The sequence below is a fragment of the Lycium barbarum genome, chromosome 10, assembly GCF_019175385.1.
Source record: "Lycium barbarum isolate Lr01 chromosome 10, ASM1917538v2, whole genome shotgun sequence".
Lineage (NCBI taxonomy): Eukaryota > Viridiplantae > Streptophyta > Magnoliopsida > Solanales > Solanaceae > Lycium > Lycium barbarum.
In genome coordinates this window covers 23,499,402-23,521,149 of record NC_083346.1, presented here as the reverse complement: position 1 = coordinate 23,521,149, position 21,748 = coordinate 23,499,402, and the positions used below count along the sequence as shown (strand labels likewise).

The window sequence follows — 21,748 nt, the reverse complement described above, 5'->3', positions numbered from 1 at the left end:
AAATAAAAAATAAGACTTTTTAACCCTAGTGTTCTATTGATAGGATGTAACTGTGCTCTCATGTGCCCTCCTGCAGCAGCACACTGAACGAGTTGTGCTGATGTGACCAGAGCAGGTGGGAATGGATGCCAGCTATGGGGACCCCGCGGTCTTTTTGAGCACCCGGTTACGGAACCCCACTTGAGTACGGATTTTACCTAATACAGATAATCCCCCACTCTTCGGGCCCTTCATATTTCAAGTGCCCGGGAAGTGGAATGATCTGCTCTTTTCCCGAAATTCCAACGAGAGACAAAACGTCACCTCTTTTCCTGTGACTAGCTGTTGTGTCAGGTCGACATTTAATGCATCTAGTCTTTTATTCGATGGATCTCTTCCCGAGACGCCGATTGGCGTTTCCTTGACAGGATGCGTTGCTTCGTTGCCCAAGGTGAATGATCACACCTATTGGCTATGTATATATAAGTGAGTGACCTCGCTCATATTTTTCTATCCATGCTTTCATTCCTTACTTCTGTGCAAGCTTATTTTTCCTATATTCCGGACTTCCTTTCCTCAGTTCAATGTCTTCATCATCTACCTCGACATCTTCCTCTTTTAACCTCACTCTCGCTAACATACGAGAATAGCTAGGGGCTACTTCAGTGGTCTCTGCTCGCCGTCAAACATCCCTCGCTATTGCTTCCCGAGTGGAGGACCTAGGTTCCCTGGAATCCGCTATCATTCCTTCGAGTTTTTATTTCGAGCTTGATTTTCGTGTTAACCGCCAGTTCGAGCCTGTGAAAGGTTTTACTTTTTTGATCGATGATTACACCATCCCTCAGGTCCGTATTGATTGCCACTGGGGACCTGAGGTTGAGGTATCCCCACCGCCGGTTGATGCCAATATTACTCGACATATCCCAGGGATGTCTTTTACATATACTTACCCTTTTACCATCGGATTTGGCTTGCCAATCCACGAGGTCGTTGAGGCCTTTTATCGCCGGTACGGAGTATATCTGGGGCAACTGGCCCTCAAACCTGGAGAGTGATCTGGTGCTTGCAGTGTTTGGTGGACTGGATGCACCTCCCGTTTACTCTGGACCACTTGATCCACCTATATTCCCCCCGAATGCTCCGCGGGCGGGGGGGGGGGAATGATTGAACTTGCTTTCCGAGGCTCCCGGGGCCTCATTTTGAACACCGAGGATGATTATGATAGGGGATGGCTCAATCGGTTTGTGATGATGCGCACCGATCGCCTTCACGACCTCTCTTGTGGCCCATTCCTCGAGCAGTGGAACAATGCCCGTAAGTATTTGGGTTCATGTCCTTTCATATTCTCATTTTTCTTGCTTCTCGAGTATCCTGGCCTAACTTGCTGTCGAGTGACGATTTTTCCTTTTTTTTTTTTTTTATGTTCTTCCAGCGGCATTGATCATTCCCGAGCCTGTGCCTGGCATTTTTGACTGGCTGATAGGCATGTTGTGTGCCTTTAGGGGTACTGAACGGACCTGGAGAGGCATTTCCGCCGATAGGTGGAAGGGAAAGAACCACGGTAAGTGCCTTTAAACCAGGCTCGTGTGTCTGCTCGAATCCTTGCCCCTTCTTTGATTCTTTTTGCTCTTGCTAGGGCTCCCTGCTCGAGGGGCTCCTGTTAGGAAAGAGCCTTCCTGGGAAGAAGCCCGTGCTCGTGTTGCTAATGCGGCAGCAGATGCAAGAGATAATAAGAATCGGGCCTGTCCTGATGAGGTAGAGGTGTTTTCCTCCAGGGGGATCGGTTCTAGTGTAGGGAGGCGTCGTCGACTCAGCGAATGGATTAGGAGGGAAATGCGAGATCGGTCAGTGTTGGGGATGGTGAGGGAGGAATTGCCGAGGACCGGGGGACAGGAGTCGATGAAGGCCCATGGGGCGGACATGGGCGACCTTCGTGGTGAAATGCCACCTTTCTTTGACGCCTCTACTGATTCTTCGAACTGTGAAGACGTTCCCCCTCCTGATCCAGCTTTGTAAGTCTTGAGCCTCTGGACCGGGCATGCATGAATCCTGGGCCTGGGTGTCAGTAGAAAGTTTCTCTGGACTAGAATCACCAGCCTTGACTTTCTTAGCATGCCTTGGGAGGATAACTAGCTATTGGTGCCGTGAACGCTCATTTTTTTGCTTTAAATTAGTATTCCGGGATCGGCGTACCTTTTTTGGATGTTTATGCTTTCCTGACTTGGCCTGCGAGCCCTATATTTTCAGTGGGTTCTTCTAGTTTTTTGTGCCTTTGAATGCTAGTTGCATGAGCCTAGGTGCTCCTTTTTGTAAAAATTTACCGATATTGGATGATGAATGTATTTACTCCATTCTTATCTTGCCCCATGTCATCTATTTTTGGTTTGCGTACCGATTTCCTAAAGTATTTTTGTCGGAATTGGCCGTTACTGTACATAAATTTGCTCGAGTTCATTTTTGTTGGTAATGATTGTGGTCCGGATGTCACGTTTATCCGTCCCTTTAAAGGGGAGCATCTCCATTATAAGGATCCATCCGCCTTGAGACCTTTCTATTGGAAGCATGCTCTATTTTTATTTCGGACACATTTGTTTAGGAGTTTTGATTGCTTTATGTTATGTATTTGGTATTGCGTGCAACTGGTTCTCCCAATCCGGGAATATTACTTCCGGTCGCGTGTGTTATGATCAGGTATTATTCATCTGATTCATAATAAAAAGAAGGGGCCCCTATTATTTTTTGACGCCGATGAGGAGGACGTCTCGACCTCATCTTTTTAGCATAAAGTTTATAATTCCTTCATGCCTGGAGGCCCGCAGGCTGTGTCGTGTGTTAGTGGGGGATGTATTCGGATCCGGGGTAACCCGTTCGTATCAACAAATTTAAAGTGCAACCGCGCTAGTTTAAATTTTTTTCATTTATGAACAATGAGACGCGTAGCTAGTTTGTATTTTACATTGCTGGACAAAGGAAAGAACTACAAGCTCCACGTCACGCGGACCAGACTCTAGCCCTGACAAGGAGAAAAATCTTAATCGTGACAGAGGCCGGGCATGCTATCCGCTGATCACAGTTCTCGACTTCGAACGGGGCGGAAGGGGCTTCCTCTTGCGATTGACATAACCCGGCTACGTCTTTAAGAGTAATACATTTTTCGATCGCTGCCTTATTAAAAACTTTATCGGTAAAAAACCCTTTCGGGAAAAGCTCGGTCAAGAAAAAAAGTGCAACACATATTTTTCGACATTTGGTGGCTCTGGCCGGAGTGGTACTCTCTCTTTAGGCCAGTCCCAATCCTGGTCCCATAGAAAAGAAAATTAAAAGGAAAAAAAACAAAGAAAATGAAGATAAGGGGTTCATACCTGGGGTCATCTGGGCAACACGTCCATGACGAAGTCGTTCTCGAATTCAGATAAGCTCTGCATGCTCATGGTCGAGCGGGATTGATAGGCTAAATCATAATCGCTCATTTCCACCGACCACTTTGATAATCTACTTGTGAGGTTTTCTCCTTGCAAGGTTGAATGCCGCGGGGCAGCGGTAATTATTTTCACCGGGTGACATTGTATGTACGTATGCTTTTTCCGGGTAGCCGTAACAAGTGCCAAAATCAACTTCTCCAAGGCTGGATATCGAGACTCCAACCCTGCCAAAGTTTTGCTGGCGTAGTAGATCGGGAGTTTGTTTTCCTCGTCTTTCTGCACCAAGGCCATGCTGACTGAGACCGATGAAACCGTCAAAAACACGAACAAGCGCTCCCCCTTTTGTGGCTTAGCCATTAGGTAAGGGTTAGATAGATATTTTTTAAGATCTTTCAGGCTTTGGTTGCATTCCGAAGTCCACTTGAATCCATTTTCCTTTTTTGGTAGGTTAAAAAACTCATGACATCGATCTGAAGATCGGGAGAGGAATCTTCCTAATGCCGCTATTCTCCCGATCAGTCCCTGTATAGCTTTGATGTTCCCCAGTTCTTCTGACATTTCATGAATGGCCTTAACCTTGTCTGGGTTCATCTCGATACCCTAACAGGAAACCAAATAGCCCAGGAATTTCCCTGACTGAACCCCGAAGGCGCACTTCTTCGGGCTTAGTTTCATGTTGTATCTACAGATTACATCAAAGGTCTCTTGTAAGCAGCTAAATGAGCGTCCGCAGTTTCGGACTTAACCAGCATGTCGTCGATGTAAACTTCCATGGTCTTGTCGATCTGTTCCTTGAACATTTTGTTTACTAGCCTTTGATACGTTACCCCTGCATTCTTAAGACCAAAAGGCATGACGTTAAAACAAAAGTTATTGTGATTGGTCATGAAAGACGTTTTCTCTTGATCTTCTGAATGCACGCTGATCTGGTTGTAACAGGAATACAAGTCCAAGAAGCTGAGCAATTCGTGCCTCGTCCTGGCATCAATAGTCTGATCAATATGCGGTAGTGGGAAGGAGTCTTTACAGGCCTCGTTCAGGTCCTTGAAATCCACACACATTTTAAATTTGTTGAGTTTTTTTGGGACCACCACCACATTTGCTAGTTAATCCGGGTTCTCCACCCTTCGGATTGACTCTATGTTAAGTATTCGCGTGACATTTTCTCGGCAGAATTAGTCCCTCACAGCTGATATCGGTCGCTTCCTTTGTCTTACCGGAGGGTGATGCGGATCAGAACTCAGTCGATGCGTTGCCACCTCCGGGGGGATCCTTATTATATCCAGGTGTGACCAATCAAAGCAATCTGAATTAACTTTTAACTAAGTTACATATTTACCCTTGCGTTCGAGCGGGAGCTTGAAACCCAGGTGTACCTGCTTTTTGGAATTATCTTCGAAAAGTGCTCTGCGTTCCAGTTATTCCACCGTCGAGTCTCCGGGATTTTTGTCCTCCGGGAATACGAATTCTTCAGGGGTGGGCTGATCTCGATACCTGATGTGCCACGTAATTTTTTCACATTTGATACTTTTAACGGAAACTTTTACTTGTTATCAAGCAAGTTTGTGTCGTTTTTATGTGGTTTTTGTTTTGTTTCAGGTTTTCAGTGTTTATATGACGAAAGTTGGAGAAGTTACATGAAAAGTTTTCAAAAAGAAGTGAAAAATGGCAAGTTGACGGGACAAGAGACAGATCGCAGAACATTCTACGACATGTCAAATATACCATAGACTTGTCGTAGGATACTTGTGACAAAAGGAAATTTCACGGAGAAAAAAACGGCCCGCAGAACATTCTACGGACCTTAAAAACCACCGTCAAGCAGTAACAGAGAGCAACTCAGCCATGGAAAATACTGCGGAGCAATTATACGGACCGTATAACATTTGACGGTCTGTCAAAGGGGAAGCGCAGAAAGTCTGATGAAGGCAGTTTGACGGCTGAAGAAGGAATTTTGATGGACCGTATAACTTTTTACGGTCCGCAGAATAGTGCCAACGGGGGCAGTTTTTTATCTTATTTCTCACGACTTAGACCATTATAAATACTGATTGTAGGGTTTGTTTAGACTATTCTTGATCAGATTTTAGTTCTATTTCCCTAGCATTGAATACTCATAGTTTTTGAAGCTTTTTGGAGAGCAAACAATTGCAATTACTTTCTTTCAATTCCAATCAATCAATTGTAAGCATTATGATTTCTATTGTTCTTCATTCACTGTGAGTAGCTAAGCCACTTACTAACGTTGTGAACCCTAGGATGGGTGTTTTATAATTGGGGATTGGGATTTATATATGCATAATGGATTATTAGGGTTTATTTATTCTCTATTTTTCATTCATAATTGATGGTTGCAAACATTGATTAAAGCCATAAACTTTGCTTAACTTGGGAAAGTAAGTAGGGTTTGGTAGGAATAAATAATAAGAACTCAAGGCTTTAAACCTTATTTAATAAATTCACTTAGGAATAAGAGGAATTTACTTGACACGAATTAACTATTCTTCATATACACTCTTTTATATTTGGAAAAATCATAAAGAAAAATAATCTTTAACTGTTGGGAAACATTAGGCATTCAATTAGAGGTTAAGTGCATTCTTATAACGATCCATTAGAAGTATATCATGATCAATCACTATAGCATACACTTTATCTAAAGGGGAACACAACCTTGGTTCCTTTTACCATATATTACAATCCAAAGCAATTAGTTATAAACAACCAACTTTGTACAATCTCAACGGAATACGAAACTAGCCCGTAAGAAAATACTATACGACTTTAGTAACCTTTTCACACTATATTCCCTGTGGGGTTCGACTCCAACCTAGTTGGGTTACTATATTTGACATCGTCCGCTTTACATCATTTAATAGGTATAATTTGAGCGTATCAATACCCTTCTGCACCTTGCCTCTTCCTTCCCCTGGTTTTATCGTTTAATCCCGACATCTGTAATTGCTATTTGGGGGCCCTGTCCTTCTTGGTTGTCGCCATCGTCATTGTTTCTACCTCACAGGTTTCCTCCTGGTCTCCTCTGATTTTTTCTATCCCCTAGGGAATGGGGAACCTGACCTTTTGATGGAAAATGGAAGGGACCACCCGTATGGCGTGAATCCATAATATCCCCAATATGAAATTATAAGACATGCCTCCTCTTATCATGTCGAAGGACGTGTCTTGTCTCATGCCATTGGCATGAACTGACACCTCAATCTCCCTTTGGGTCAGCTCACTTGTCATAGTAAACTCGACCAATACTTTAGTTGTGGGGATGATGGCATCATCTACCCCCATTTCCTTCCGGAAGCGTTGCTGGATTATGTTTGCTGATATTCCTGGATCAATTAACACACGCTGAATGAAAGAATTCTTAATTAGAACAGATATTACCAGGGCATTATTGTGAAGAGGGACAGGTCTCGTGCGGTCGATGTCGGTGAAGGATATGCTCCTACTCTCGGCGGAGTCCCAGCCGCAACTCTTTGTTGTAAATGACACCTTGGATTTTCGAAGATTGGTGTAAGCTATCTTGTTTATCATCCCCCCCTCCCCCCCCCCCCCCCCGAATATCATGTTGATCGTGTGGATAGGCTGAGGTACCTCGCCTAGCTTCTACCTATGATTCTTGTTTAGGTTGAGCTTGGCTCGGTCACTGATATATTCCTTGAGATGCCTAGCTCGCAAGAGGTGGGCCACCTTGACCCTCAGGTTGGCGCAACCCTCTGTAGCATGCCCGTTAGTGCTATGGAAGTGACACCACAAACCGGTATTTCTCTTGTCCGGGTTGGTCCGGATCTCTTTCGGGAATGTGGCCTACTTCATCTCCTCATTACCGTGACAAGGTTCTGCGGTATTTATACTGAAGTTGTGATCCGAGAACTTCGGGGGCCCGGCCCCTTTAGATGTCCGTCCCGAAGGACACGAGACTCTTCTGCTGAAGAGGCCTCGGACGCTCCCGTTGTTTTCCTTGCTGGAATTCTAACCTGAAGGCCTGCGGGCCTCATATGGCTCAAACCGTCCCCGATGACTTGCGACGCTTACTTCAATAGCCAGGTCTGGTCTTTTTCCAAAGCGACTGCAGAACTCTATCGGAACCATCGCTTTTTGATCTTTCTCAATAAGCATTTTTGTAGTATATCTGAGGTTTATCTCGATCCATGTTTTATCCAGGAATTCCCTTAAACTTTTTTCAACTTTTAGGAAGCGTCCGAGCCTCTTGAGTTCAAACCATCCGCGAATACAGCCGCAACCCAATTTTCCTGGATAGCCGACAACAAAATTCTCTCCCTTTGAAACCTATCCACAAATCCTCAGAGAAACTTATCCTCCCCCTGCTTTATGGCGAACACACCCTGCTTATGTGTTTTGACCCTTCGCGCCCCTTCGTGAGCTTTGATAAAAGCATCCGCAAGGCTGCAAAAGAGTCAATATAATTTCGGGTGAGTGAGTATACCAAGAGAGCTCTCCCTTTATGAGCGTTTGATTAAATTTCTTCAGCATGACCGATTCAATCGCATGTGGCTTGAGCTTGTGCCCTGTGACGGCTGCTTCAAACATTGTTATATGTTATTCCGATCGGTGGTACCATTGTATTTGGGGATGTCCGGCATTTTGAATTTCCTGGGTATGGGTGCTGGGGCTGCGCTTTCTGGGTACGGCAATATACCATATTTCCTGGCTCCTGCGCCCTTCGTCACGGATGGGGCTCTTGGGATTTGGCTCATTCGCTCATTCATTTCCTTTTCAACCCTGAGTAGCTCCTTGGTAAATGCATGTAATCGTTCTTTCCCCATCTCGACCTTTTTAGCTTGTGGGATCGCGAGCATTTTATCCGCATTCTGATTTAACGCCGGAGTCCCTGCCCTAGAATGCTTAGCCATGGTAGTCATGGCCCTTTCCATGCGTCGCATCCTCTCATCCTGCGCCTTGAGCGTGGCCATAAATATTTTGCTTATCGAGGAACCCATTTTTTAAGTAGGTCTTTGCCCGTCAGGTTGAGATCGAGTTTGACCCATTTTTCTGAACGCGTGCTTGCGCGGTTGTTCCGCTCCGTCGGCGTTTGGGATACCTCTGCTTCGCTCCTCACTCAGCTGCCTGCTCCTATGATCTTCATTGGATTCCTCTCCGTGTTCAGACACTTGCACCTCCACCAGGTCCTTCATACCCCTTACCAACATTTGTGCGTCCTCGAGTCCCTGTATATTGCTCGAGCTACCGCTAGACATGTCTTCCTGCATATAATGACTTTACTTAGAGTTTATGTAAGGAGAATTTCTGCTGCGAATCAGGACAACTCCACAGCTGTCTATCCCCACAGTCGGCACCAAACTGTTTTTCGGTGAAAACGAATAATCAGTTAGAGATTTGTATTTTAAGGGGTTAAAGACAAGTAGGTCGTATTCAATCCCAGAAGCTCTCCTTTCGGGGTCAGTGTTTGTGATTATCATAGCTATATCGAAAGAACCGAGCTTAATAACCAGATAATATAATACAAATAGATATTCCAAGATAAATGATGTGCCCGGATGTATATTGCTCTTGAGAGAAAAATATGAGATAGGTTACAAGAGAGGAAATGAAGATGCCTTAGCTTACAGGATAAGCGATCTATATAGAAATAAAAAATAAGACTTTTCAACCCTAGTGTTCTATTGATGGGATGTAACTATGCTCCCACTTGCCCTCCTGCTGCAACACACTTATCGAGTTGTGCTGATGTGACCAGAGCAAGTGGAAATGGATGCCAGCTATGGAGATCCCCAATCTTTCCGAGCTCCCGGTTACGGAACCCCACTTGAGTACGAATTTTACCTAATACACACTATGGTTCCCTTGTTCTATAAAGTCACTTACAATTTAAGAAAATCAGATTATTTTTTTTTTACTTTTTTAAAAAATGCCTCTTAGCATTTTAAAGATTCTGCTTCTCTAGGAGGGAGATGAGTCATCAAATAAGTTGGCTTGCTTCTAGCTACTTCTAATGCTCTGCGTGACCTATCCAGCAAAAAATACAATACTTCTAGTCAACTACTATTATAGTATACTTTTTAAAAATTTCACCCCATGTTCGATTTTGCTTTGAGCCCGACTAATCGAAATTTGTATGGAAAGTTTCATTTTAAAAGTAAAAACGTTTTATACGAAAGGCGATTTTATTCCCCATACTCGAACTAAAAAACTTTAGCTAAAAATTGAAAAGAAAAAAAAGTAGTTACCACTCTATCATAGTCTTTTAGGATTATTACTATTACTTTTCACACTTAGCTAGGGATTTGATGAGCTAACTCTTCTAATTCAACAATTAAAAATTGCACGTTGATTTTCGAAACGGTCATCTACTAAGAATAAATTTAATTATGGTACCAGCTCAGCTTAACTCTTGTTACAAAAATGTGCCAAATGGCAACTTTTACCAGCTTCTCAATTCGAAAATAGTGAAGTACATTATATTGTACTATCCCAATGAGCTGTCTCTTTAATCAACTCAGCTAATTAAAAGTTTAAATACTGTTGCGCAAAGGAATAGAACTCCTATTATTTATGGAAAGATTGCCCTAGATGGAAATTTCTAGTTAAAACTAGATCCGAGTTAAATCGATTTATGGGATGCTTTTGCTTGAGAAAGCATGCAAATTAACGTTACAATATTAAATAAACTAATAAAGTCAACAAACTATAGAAAATTGACAAGGTAGAATAAGATAAAAGGGAAAGGATCCTAACAAAAGCATCTGATCACCTAAAAAACAAGCATGACTTTTTAAAGAGTAACCTATATTTTGACCTTGAGAAGTTGGAATTTGTCTCACCCAAACCAAAGTCAATCTTAAGTATAAATTTTGGAAAATCTTATTTTGATTTTAGTAGCTGGAAAATGAAGAGTGGTTTTGATTAGTTTTTCTAAGATATTTTAGGATTGAAGTTGGACAGATTATTAGTTGATAATCTTTAGAGCTGATTAGGAAAAGTGGTTATTCGCATACTCAGGTAAGATGAAGCCCACCCCAAGCCTTACTATAAAATTGTTAAGTTCGAAAAAAGATTAAATGTCGCAAATCGATGGATTATGAAGCAGTAGAAGTGAAACTAGATTGCTTAATCACAGTCAAACTTATCAATGAAGAGGAAGTTCAACATCATCCGCTTCGACCTATTATGAAGATTGTAGATATTTATTGAAGGCCAACAAGGACACACTTAGACATGTATGGAGGGATGTGCCAATTTTCTAGCAAATGAAGAACACAATAATGAAGAGGCTTAAATAATCTGGAGTTGTGCACTTAAGATCATGAAGTTTCTTCTCCTAGAGGATTTAATTCATGTTGCTTATGAACAATTTTAAAATCTTTATTTAGTTTATTTTGTATTCCATTCTAAAAAAATCTTTTGTTAGATTATTAGTTGATAATCTTTAGAGCTGATTAGGAAAAGTGGTTGTTGGCATACTCAGGTAAGATGAAGCCCACCCCAAGCTTTACTATAAAATTGTTAAGTTCGAACAAAGATTAAATGTCGCAAATCGATGGATTATGAAGCAGTAGAAGTGAAAATAGATTGCTTAATCGCAGTCAAACTTATCAATGAAGAGGAAGTTCAACATCATCCGCTTCGACCTATTATAAAGATTGTAGATATTTATTGAAGGCCAACAAGGACACACTTAGACATGTATGGAGGGATTTGCCAAATTTCTAGCAAATGAAGAACACAATAATGAAGAGGCTTAAATAATCTGGAGTGGTGCACTTAAGATCATGAAGTTTCTTCTCCTAGAGGATTTAATTCACGTTGCTTATGAACAATTTTAAAATCTTTATTTAGTTTATTTTGTATTCCATTCTAAAAAAAAAATATTGTTACATCCTTCTAGTTACTTTATTTCAAGTATTTTATTAGTAAATCAATCTTAAAATAAATTATCTCATGGATATGTCACCAAAATTTGGACAATCATCCGAACGAAATGCAGCATACTTTAATTTAGGGCACACCAAAAGTGGCAAAAATTAATTAGATTATCTAAAAGTCCAAATAATGCTTGATTTTTATATTCTAATCTTTTTTTTAGTACTCCTACAGTCTTGCATTGCTCTAGTAAAGGCTACTGCCGAATTCTTTTCCCTTTAAATTAATACATCACTTAAGAATATTCGATTTTTGGTAATAATGTTCGGCAAATTTTCCTACTATTAAATCAAGTAAAAAATTTATAGTATAAGAGCTCATTATAATAATCCTCGTGGTCAAATACGATACTTGTGTTAGTTTAGTTTGACCATCATTAATTTTGTTTATTTTTCTCTTTGATACGCTGGCTGACATACTCAAAAAATTTCATTACCATATGGTTTGAAATCAATTTTTATTTATGACATAAACTATTTTTTATTTATATTTTTCTAGTTTGATGCTAGGTGGGCTGCCATTTCTCAACGTTGTCTTCGTATATGAATGTGGCATATGCTTGCCGGCCACGTCGAGAATAGTCTCTTTTGATTTTGATTTTTTATTTTTAATACTTATTATAAGAATACGTCGACATGTTATGATATTGTACTAGTAAAACGCAGTTAATCAACTCTTTTTGACATCTTAGAAATGTTGTCCCTAAGATAAACTTAATGGGAAATAAGATCTGAAAAGATTTATATAGCTAATCCAATTTGCTTGACGACTAAAGTATATTTCCTTCGTCTCATTGACTTATATGCATTATTGACTGAACACAAAGTTTAAGAAGGAATATCTTTTTTAAACATGTGACTAGCGCCCCGAGAGGAGAGTGGGGGACGACTCTACACGCAAGCAACATCAATAACGGCTCTATGAAGTCAGAATCGAATCTTTCTATTGATTATACCAATTCATTCGTGAATAATAATTTAAGGGCGTGAAACTAGTTGCTTCATCTGCTTCTTATTATGGCAGCTATATTTTCGTGGCGAAAATAAACGAGAGTACTATGTGTCTATTTGGTGCTTTTCACAGTCAAAGTTAAAAGTATATTGGAAAAATCTTAGATATTTATAAGATTATAGATTATCTCGTTAAGAGTAAAATGAGAATTTTAAAATTAAATTATTTTAAATATAGAAAAGTCACATTCTTATTGAGCCTACTACAAAGTAAAGTGTATCACAAAAACTTGGGATAGAGCATAGAGGGAGTAATTATTACTATTATATTATTGTTGTACTAATTGTTATTAGTATTGTCAAAATATTTTAGACATTTTGATCAATAGTTTTGAAGAAAAGAATACTTATCTTTTCCTTTTTTTTTTTTTTTGGAAGATAAACAACTAGAGTTTTTAATTTATTTAAATTTAAACTATCAATTATTCCCTTGGTGACATGTTTTTAGTTAGTGTGATACAACTGGTTTCAACCTTCCAAATTTGTGTCAAACTACAATGGAGGCTACAATTAATGATGGGTTTCCATCGATTGAAGGTCGGTCCATTTCTTTCTTCATCTTCGGTTGACTTTTTTGTGTTCTCTTGTTCTTTTGTTTTCTTTGCCTTTTTCCTCTGTTGGACTGCTCTCTTCTTTTTTTCTTTGTTTTTGGTTTACTTGACATTACTTTGCACCAATCAAGTGTTGCATTTGGGTAATATATAGTTTTATATGCAGGATAAGGTTTGAAATACGGGTTTTAAGAATTTATATTGAACTCTTACTTCAAAGATGGAACATACAATTGAAAGTTTTGAAGCTCAGACATGAATATTGATGATTGAGTCAGATATTTCTGTACCGGCAGAGACTAGATATAAATGCTTGTTTGATTGTTCAATTTTTTCGGGAATTTACAAGATAAGCATGATTTTAATTTTAGCGTGTTGATTAGTTTCTTTTTCCTTTAATATTTGGGTTCTTCATCGCCTTCTATGTATTCTTGTTGGATTCTCTCGATTATTTTCAGTTTTAAGCTTCTTTTTTACTTTGGTCAAATTGATGGGAGTTGAAGAGGACAGGTAAGGTAATTTAGAAATTCATAATATTGTAAGAAATCTGTTACTGATAAGTATGAGTTTTCATCTTTGTCATATTCTTAAATGCCAAAATTCAGTGTAATTCTCTCTCACATATGACCAATATTTTGTTTTCTTTGCTTCAGTTTCTGGTCATCGCTATTTACTTCTCACTAGTCAGTTTGTCCTTAACCTCTGCTGTATTTTTGAGTTCGGCAAGATTTTTTTCTTTTTACAGTTATTTTTTGGGTACTTTTCCTTTTGTAATGGTAATTTCTTTTACAACATTCTTGTTCTTTATGGATATCATCTTAACTTAGTGTTGGACTCAAAATGGTCAAGAAACAGTCATTGAGTAGTACTCTTGTTTGGACTGATGATAAATCGGTTCATTTACTTTCCATGTATTTCCAATTGATCGGATCCAATCAAGACACTTCACATTCTTGGGGGAGGACCAAGGCTTGAAGTTTCATCATGAATGACTCTAGCTATTGTTGGTTTCTGTTATCCTAGCATGCACTCTGAAATCTAAATATCTTCCCCCTACGTTCTACACTATTTATGTTGTACAAATTGCAGTGTTGAAAGAGGTTAGTCAAACAGCTAGCTTAGACCTTATTAGGTAATCAAATAGATGGAATGAAATATTATTTTTGTTATGGATTGATGTATACCTCTTTGATAATTTTTTCTTTGTCCTACTAACTATCCTGGTAATAGAAAATTTACATGCAGGTCCAGCTATTTTTTTAATTTTATAATGTTAGTGAATGATTCTGATGTATCTCTCAAAAGTTCTATGTCAATTCTTCAATGCAAAAAAAATCCAGAAACTACTGCGAGAAATAAACTAATGATCGCATGTAAATTATGACATTTTCTCTTACATATCAAGCGGTTTTTTGCAGGAAAATGAAGTCCCTACTATCATTTCCAACTTGAATGCCCAACTCACTGGTAAGTTGTAAAAAAAATTCAAAGTTGTTGATTGGTTCAACTCATATTTACATAGGGAAATGAGTATTGACTCTATGATTGTGTTCATGTAGAGTGGTTGGAAGCTGGAAAGCTACAAAGGGTGGCTCTTGTGATAATGAGCAAGGACGCTGGTGAGGTATCAGAGAGGTGGAAGTTAGTACCGAAACTGATAGCGAGGTTGAGGTAAGCTGATTAGTACCAAAACTGATAGCAAGATTGAGGTAAGCCGATTATCATTTTCTGAACTCTGGTAAATTTTGTGGATTGAAAAAACGTGTATACTAGAGTTTTTTTTTGTATGGCTGTAGAAAATATAGAAATTTTCTAATTTCTTTTATGAGCTTAAATGAGTGAAGAACCATATGTTCGACCCCAACTTGGTTGGATCATGCAGTAATAGCTGTTAGAAAAAATGTATGTTGGATTGTTCGTTCATTAGCATAACTTTTATTTGGTTAGTGTTTCAAGAGAGAAAAGTGGAAAAGAGATAATGAGGGATATTCAAGCAATTATGAGACAAAATAGCTTCCAGCATCACTTATCCTTTATGCTTGGAAGCTGAGCACTGTAGTCATGGAACAAAGGTAATCAAAATTACACCTTCAACTTACTCTTCCTTGCATCTCTTTCAAGAATAAAAACTGTAGTGTTGCACATTTGAGCAATGCTGATCGACTTGTTGTCCTTGAATCGTCTTAACCTGTAATCTCTCTTCTCAATTTAGTTTCTTGAGTGTTGATCTATTTGTGGGTGTCTGCATGCGTTTTCTATTTCTTCTTTTTCCTCTTTTCCCCATCACCCTTTCGCCACAATTTCTTGCTTCTTTTCATTTTTCTTAAGTTGTCAAGCGAGGGGGCTTGTTTTCTTTATGCTATAAGGGGAAATATTAAAAACTTAGCATGTAGTAATAGGTGGAGAAAAGATTCAAGCACTGTACTACTATTCAAATGCCTTACATCAAACGCATGTTTTAAAGCAGCTAAATTCTGAGGACTACTTCGATATATTAAATCTTTTCTCAATAATCTATACCAAGGTAGTGAAAGAATAGATTTATAGACTTCTAGAGCCTATTTAGGATAGGCTGATCCTCTTTTTCCTCTAAACCAATTGAATTTATCTCAAGAAAGAATTCTTAGGTAGGTCAGAGATAAGTTTGGTATACTGTCTTCCCTTCATCAGCAGGCTGTATAGTCGCATAGCAATTGTTCCACGAGAGTACTATGGAAACCCGTTGCTCGATTTAGGTGCTCATCCTCTTATATTTTCATTTAGTGTGTCTTCCTACTCTAATTCTGAGATATCAAAACTATGAAGGTCACATATTTTTAGGATTGTTGTCAATCCTTAAAGAGAACTGCAAGAATTTGGTTTAGAAAAATGTTAGTGCCTTATCGAGAGAGTTACTATGAAAACCTGCTGCTAGACTTAGGTGCCCGACCTCTTATTGCTTTCATTTAGCATGCCCGTCAACTGGCCCCTACGCCTTAAGGTTTAGTCCTAGGCATGTGCTTGGAAGGATTTGTGATTATCATCTAGGCAAGAAGGTTGGTGATCTTTTATTTTGCATATCAATGAAAGGAAGCTCGTGGGTATTCTGCTTTTTCTCTTTTGCCTTTCTCCTCTGCTTGACTGTGGAAACCGTGAGAGTCCTACTATTATTTCATTTTTCACTTTATGTTTATGTTGTCCATGCTCTTCAAATAGATTGAGAATGTCGTTGAGTAGTTTTTCTTTCTGAGAACTGTTTTTCCAACGCAATAGTAACAATCACTTTGTGTTTCCCCTTTACTAATTTCACTGTTACACCTGCAACCTTAAGGGACTTAGCTTCAAAGCACTTGCATTAGTTAAGGTTGACGCAAGCCGAAATAGTCAATTTTGTCTTCCACTGTCAAAAGTTGGTCACGTGTTCTAAATTTAGTAAAAAAGGTGGTTGTTAGATTAAAACTACAACCTCAATTTAGGCCTCTTTCAATCGATATAGTACATCACTATATCAGTTGCAAAATTTTTTGGCATCCTGTTAGCGGAAATCTGAATGTTCAACCTTCATTATATATTTTCAGAAGAAGGAAAGTATATTTTATGTTCCTCCTAAATGAAACAAAGACAAAAAAAAATGGCTTAAAGTGTGATTTACATTACTTGTTACACTATAGATGTGGGTGCGAAACTCAAGAACATTATAAATAGACACTTGTTTGGTATTTTTCTTTATGAGCAACTCCAAAATACCGATCTTTGCTATTATATTCCTTTTCCAACTACCCATCTATCCTAAGGCACCAGTTGTGCATGATCCAACACTCAACCAAAAGGGTCATACTAATTCCTTTATTTTTGTTGGCAAGACACGATACAAAATGGAACTGCTGAGGCAGTTATCTGCAATTCCAAGATTGTCAAGTTGATGAAAGTTATCTTCCCAGGTTATTTAGTTTTGTCCTTCACGGATGTAACGTACAATAGTCTTGATAATAGGCATAGATATATCTATTTACAGCCATTATTTGCGATGATAATGCACATGATATATAATATATTCGTCAATATTAATAACTATATCATTTAATTACTGCAGAAAAAATTAAGCACCATGAAGATAATATCAAATTCTTGGAGACTCAGAAGAACAGATTATATGATTAAATTTTAGACGTACGAGGCACTGTTTCCTTCTTTTCAAGTTAATTCAGTGTTCAAAAAAATTCATGTGCAAGATTTTAAAAGGTCACTACAGTTATTTTGTTCTTTCAGTATCCTAGAATATAATGCTTTTACTCGGTCTTTGTGGAAGGGAACAGTCAAACTGTAATGACCTGCTAAGTCGTTATGGGGGGTGACTTAGTAAACTAGACTTCCGTGGGAAATTTCAAGGCCGCGGGTGAGTCTGCAACGTGTTTTTATGTATATGTGCATGTTTAGTTTGTGTCTGTAGGCCTCGGATTGGTGTTGGGATTTTTGGGTGAAAAACTGGTGGAAAAACCCGAACTACTGATCAAAATGGACCGCTGCAGCGGCTGTGGGACCGCTGTAGCAAGTTCATCGTAGCGGGTAGTAGATCGCCGCCGCGGGGCGGGAAAAGTTAATGAGGTCCTCCATAGCGGAAGGTTTATAGCGAGACCGTTGCAGCAAGACATCGGCCGCTGCAACGGTCGATGGGCGACAGAATCAGAGTTTTATATTCTTATGTCTGAACCCATTGCCCACATAACTCCAAAAAAGTTCCCAAGAATTCTTGTGGCGAAATTCTAAGGCTAGGGCTAAGATACTCTTGAAAGGTAAGTCTCAACCCTCTACTTTGTTCATTCCCTCATTACATTAAGTTCCATGATTAGTTTAAGGTTCGTTAATGGCGTATGAAAGGACTAAAGCCCTAGCATTTAAGAAACCCTTGAATAATGAATGGGTTAATGATTTTATTGTTGTTTATTCATCTAGGAGTATAGATTATCACTTCCTAGGATGAGAACTTGATTATTAATTGTGAGAATTATTGATTGAGACTTAGGGTTCCAATAAAAATGGAAGTTTTAGCCTAAAAATTGATTGAAAGAGGTTGAATTGATTAGAAAACCCATGAATGGGGATAATATGATGGTTGGGGTTGATTTTACGATGAATTCACCCTTAGTGATAGTTCATCCATTTGAAAAGGATAGAAGTAGTTGGGTTCTCTTCCCCAAAATTGTTTTTTGTATGAGTAGATGATCCATTATTCACTTAGCGTTATGATTGCTAGACTTTGAACGTTCTGAAGCTTTGCGAAAGAAGAAAGCTATTGCGGAGTGATTGCATTGTCCCAGTTCGGCTTTGAGGTAGGTTAAGGTCTACTTAATTTATACTTTGATTAGTTGATTGTATATGTTATGAAATTGATAGGAGAAACATGGTTAGGGCTTCAGACATAAAGTGTGGTTGGAAATTCCTATGTTTGATATTGATTGGTTGATTATGTGATTAACTATTATAATATATTAAAGACGGAGTTAATGAATACTCTTCTTGTTGACTTGGAGTAATCCCTTGTCCATGCTTTTGATGAATTGATTCTTGAGTCTTGATATGACTTGTGGCATGGTGAGTTATGTTATTTGATAATGATGCATTAATTGTTCACATTCCTAATTGATTGTGGAATGGAAGTACATTGTGATGAGAAAGACAATATAAATATGAAAAGACACAATTGACAGGAGGTGAGGATGTGGCCTAGTTAAGGGCTCGTGATCCGAGGTCAGTTCTGGAGCAAGTGGTACATGGACACCATGGGTTCCCAGCAGGTCATAACTATATGGGGAAAATAATACCATTTAGCATGTGTGTACACGGTTGAGATACTTTTATTATGTATTGCATTGCATCGGACTCATGGCTATTTGATATTTGGCACAAATATCGTGTCATTTTACATCCCATTCTTAAGACTTTTATCGCCTAATCTATGATGAAATCGTCAAATTTGAGCTTATGTCACTATATTTCACGTGTCTAGGTACGATGAAGACAAACGACGGGAAACCGAGCAGTTTTGGTTGATTCTGGAGGTGACCTTATATGCACGAGTGAACGAGAGGAGCTTGCGATACTTAGGAGAATTTCTAGAAGGATTGAGCACAAATGTGCCAGCCCCAGGTCGCGGGTCCATGACGGGAAAACCAGGCTGCGGAATCTCGAATTTGCATGTCATGCCCGCATCGTGGGCTCAGCACAAATAGGGGCTAAAATCATTGAACACACCGCATTGGACCCGCGACGCTTGGCCAACGCGGGAATGCCCAATTTTGTCCGATTTTAATTAGGATGAGGACCCTTTTATTTGGTTAACAACCCTAAACTATTAATAAATGCTTTGTTCGTTATTAATGACGTGTTGGGATTATTTCAAGACTTGTAAGCCGTCATATTACTTTCTCTTTAGAATTTATTTTATTTTCATCTTTTCAACCCTAGATTATTCATGAATTCTTGTTGTTCATTGGGAATCATGAGTAGCTAAGCTCCTTAATTCCAGGGTTGTGGCGAAAGACATGATATTTGGTTTGGCGACACTTTCTATAAATTAAATTTTCATATTTTGGGTTGCTTATTTATTCTTGATCTTAATTGTTTGATTATCTGGCCAATAGTTGAACAATATTTGTGGCGTGTGAATTGAACTAGGGATAGGGAATTTTCATGGGTAATAAGAATAAATAGGGCTTGTTCGATATAATCTTCGCTAATGAGGATAGGAATATACCATTTAGCCTTACTTAGTTGAATACGGAGAAGTAATTGTGTTCTTGTTACCTCTAGCGATCATAGGGATATAGGCGTTATAGTAGCATCTACAGGCTTGTGAGCAACTCAGAAGATACTTATAAAGTTATAATTAATCCGTCAACTAGTAACCCAGGAAATAAGATAGGTAGAGTTGTCTGAAGATCCACTGGATTGTCGAAAGCCATGACTCTGGAACTTTCTCTCATCTGATAAATCTTACAGTCTTTGTCAAAATACTCTCAGTCACAAAAACACCCATCACAAATTTTTTACTTTTCAGTTTTAGTTTAGTTACAACAAACACCTTGATTTTCACTTTCTTGAATAGTTTTATTCGGATTTGAATTAGTTTAACAGTAGAATCTAAGTCTCTGTGGGATCGATATCTGGACTTAACAGTCTATATTACTTGTACGCCCACGTATACTTGCTTGTGAGTTTGGGAGCAACAAGTTTTTGTGCGTTTGGTCGTACAAGTAATATAGACTGTTAAGTCCAGATATCGATCTCACGGAGACTAAGATTCTATTGTTAAACTAATTTAAATCCGAATAAAACTATTCAAGAAAGTGAAAATCAAGGTGTTTATTGTAACTAAACTAAAACTGAAAAGTAAACAATTTCTGATGGGTGTTTTTGTGACTGAGAGTATTTTGACAAAGACTATAAGATTTATTAGATGAGAGAAAGTTCCAGGGTCATAGCTTTCAACAATCCAATTGATCTTCAAACAATTATACCTATCTTATTTCCTGGGTTACTAGTTGACGGGTTAATTATAACGTTATGGGTATCTTTTAAGTTGCTCACAAGCCTCTAGATGCTACTATAACGCCTATATCCCTATGGCCACTAAAGGTAACAAGAACACATTTACTTCTCCGTATTCAACTAAGCAAGGCTAAAGGGTATATTCCTATTCTCATTAGCGAAACGATTATATCAAACAAGCCCTATTTATTTTTATTACGCATGCAAATTCCCTATCCCTAGTTCAATTCACACGCCACAGATAGTGTTCAACTATTGGCCAGATAATCAAACAATTAAGATCAAGAATAAATAAGCAAACCAAAATATTGAAATTTAACTGATAGAAAGTGTCGCCAAACCAACTATCATGTCTTTCTCCACAACCCTAGAATTAAGGAGTTTAGCTATTCATGATTCTCAATGAACAACAAGAATTCATGAATAATTTAGGGTTGAAAAGATGAAAATAAAATAATATCTAAAGAGAAAGTAATATGACGACTTACAAGTCTTGGAATAATCCCAACACGTCATTAATAATGAACAAAACATCTATTTATAATTTAGGGTTGTTAACCAAATAAAAGGGTCCTACTCCTAATTAAAATCGGACAAAATTGGGCATTCTCGTGTTGGCCATGCGTCGCCGGTCCAACGCGTCTTCAGTAATTTTAGCCCCTATTTGTGTTGAGCCCGCGACGCGGGCATGACACGCAATTCGAGATTCCACAACCTGTTTTTCCCGTCATGGACCCGCGACACGGGGTAGACACATCTGATTGCCACTCCGTGTTGAATCCGCGATGCGCGGCTGGCACATTTGCGCTCTATCCTTCCAGAAATTCTCCTAAGTATCGTAAGCTCCTCTCGTGCACATAAAATCGCCTCCAGAATCAACCAAAACTCTTCGGTTTCCCGTCATTTGTCTTCATCATACCTAGACACATGAAATATAGCGACATAAGCTCAAATACGACGATTTCATCATAGATTAGGCGATAAAAGTCTTAATAATGAGATGTAAAATAACACGAAACATAGATATTTGTGCCAAATATCACCACCCCCTACTTAGACTTTGGTGGCCCTCGAGCAACCACGAACCAACACCAGACTGCATTTCTCATTTAACTTATTCAAACTGGTCTGCAATGGGATTCGGCTAGTATGGCTATCTCAAAAGAAAATTTTCAAAACCAAAACAATGAGCCAAGTTACGAAAGTCATGCCAAATATTTAAAACCTCATTTTTAGCAACAATGACCATTTTCCTGAAAAACACGTCACTTTTAAAAACAATTGACTCAACGACACCACTTTAAAGAATGTAAACATTATTATGACCAAGAAATCCATCACTTCA

The 21,748-nt window shown here is 38.9% G+C and overlaps 1 protein-coding gene across 18 annotated transcripts; it reads left to right on the top strand.

Annotated features, from left to right (window-relative positions):
- The first annotated feature begins 12,564 nt into the window (after positions 1–12,564).
- Positions 12,565–19,458, top strand: LOC132615773 (mitotic spindle checkpoint protein MAD2-like). Of its 18 annotated transcripts, none has more exons than XM_060330369.1 (5): positions 12,565–12,862; positions 14,295–14,343; positions 14,436–14,547; positions 14,824–14,948; positions 18,564–19,458. In XM_060330369.1, exons 1-4 carry the CDS (start codon positions 12,764–12,766, stop codon positions 14,924–14,926), a joined length of 363 nt encoding a protein of 120 aa, XP_060186352.1. In that variant the 5' UTR covers positions 12,565–12,763; the 3' UTR covers positions 14,927–14,948; positions 18,564–19,458. The 18 variants fall into 18 exon arrangements, 7 of the variants coding, with proteins under 7 accessions (XP_060186352.1, XP_060186351.1, XP_060186353.1 ...); XM_060330368.1 differs by having other exon boundaries at positions 12,567–12,862; positions 18,110–19,458; XM_060330370.1 differs by having other exon boundaries at positions 12,572–12,862; positions 18,863–19,458.
- Positions 19,459–21,748: the final 2,290 nt, after the last annotated feature.

Coding starts and splice junctions, on each gene's coding strand:
- LOC132615773 (XM_060330365.1), top strand. CDS start 12,764: ATGTTTTTAGTTAGTGTGATACAACTGGTTTCAACCTTCCAAATTTGT. Junction 12,863..14,294: donor TGGGTTTCCATCGATTGAAG/GTCGGTCCATTT, acceptor GGTTTTTTGCAG/GAAAATGAAGTCCCTACTAT. Junction 14,548..18,862: donor AAACTGATAGCGAGGTTGAG/GTAAGCTGATTA, acceptor TCACGTGTCTAG/GTACGATGAAGACAAACGAC.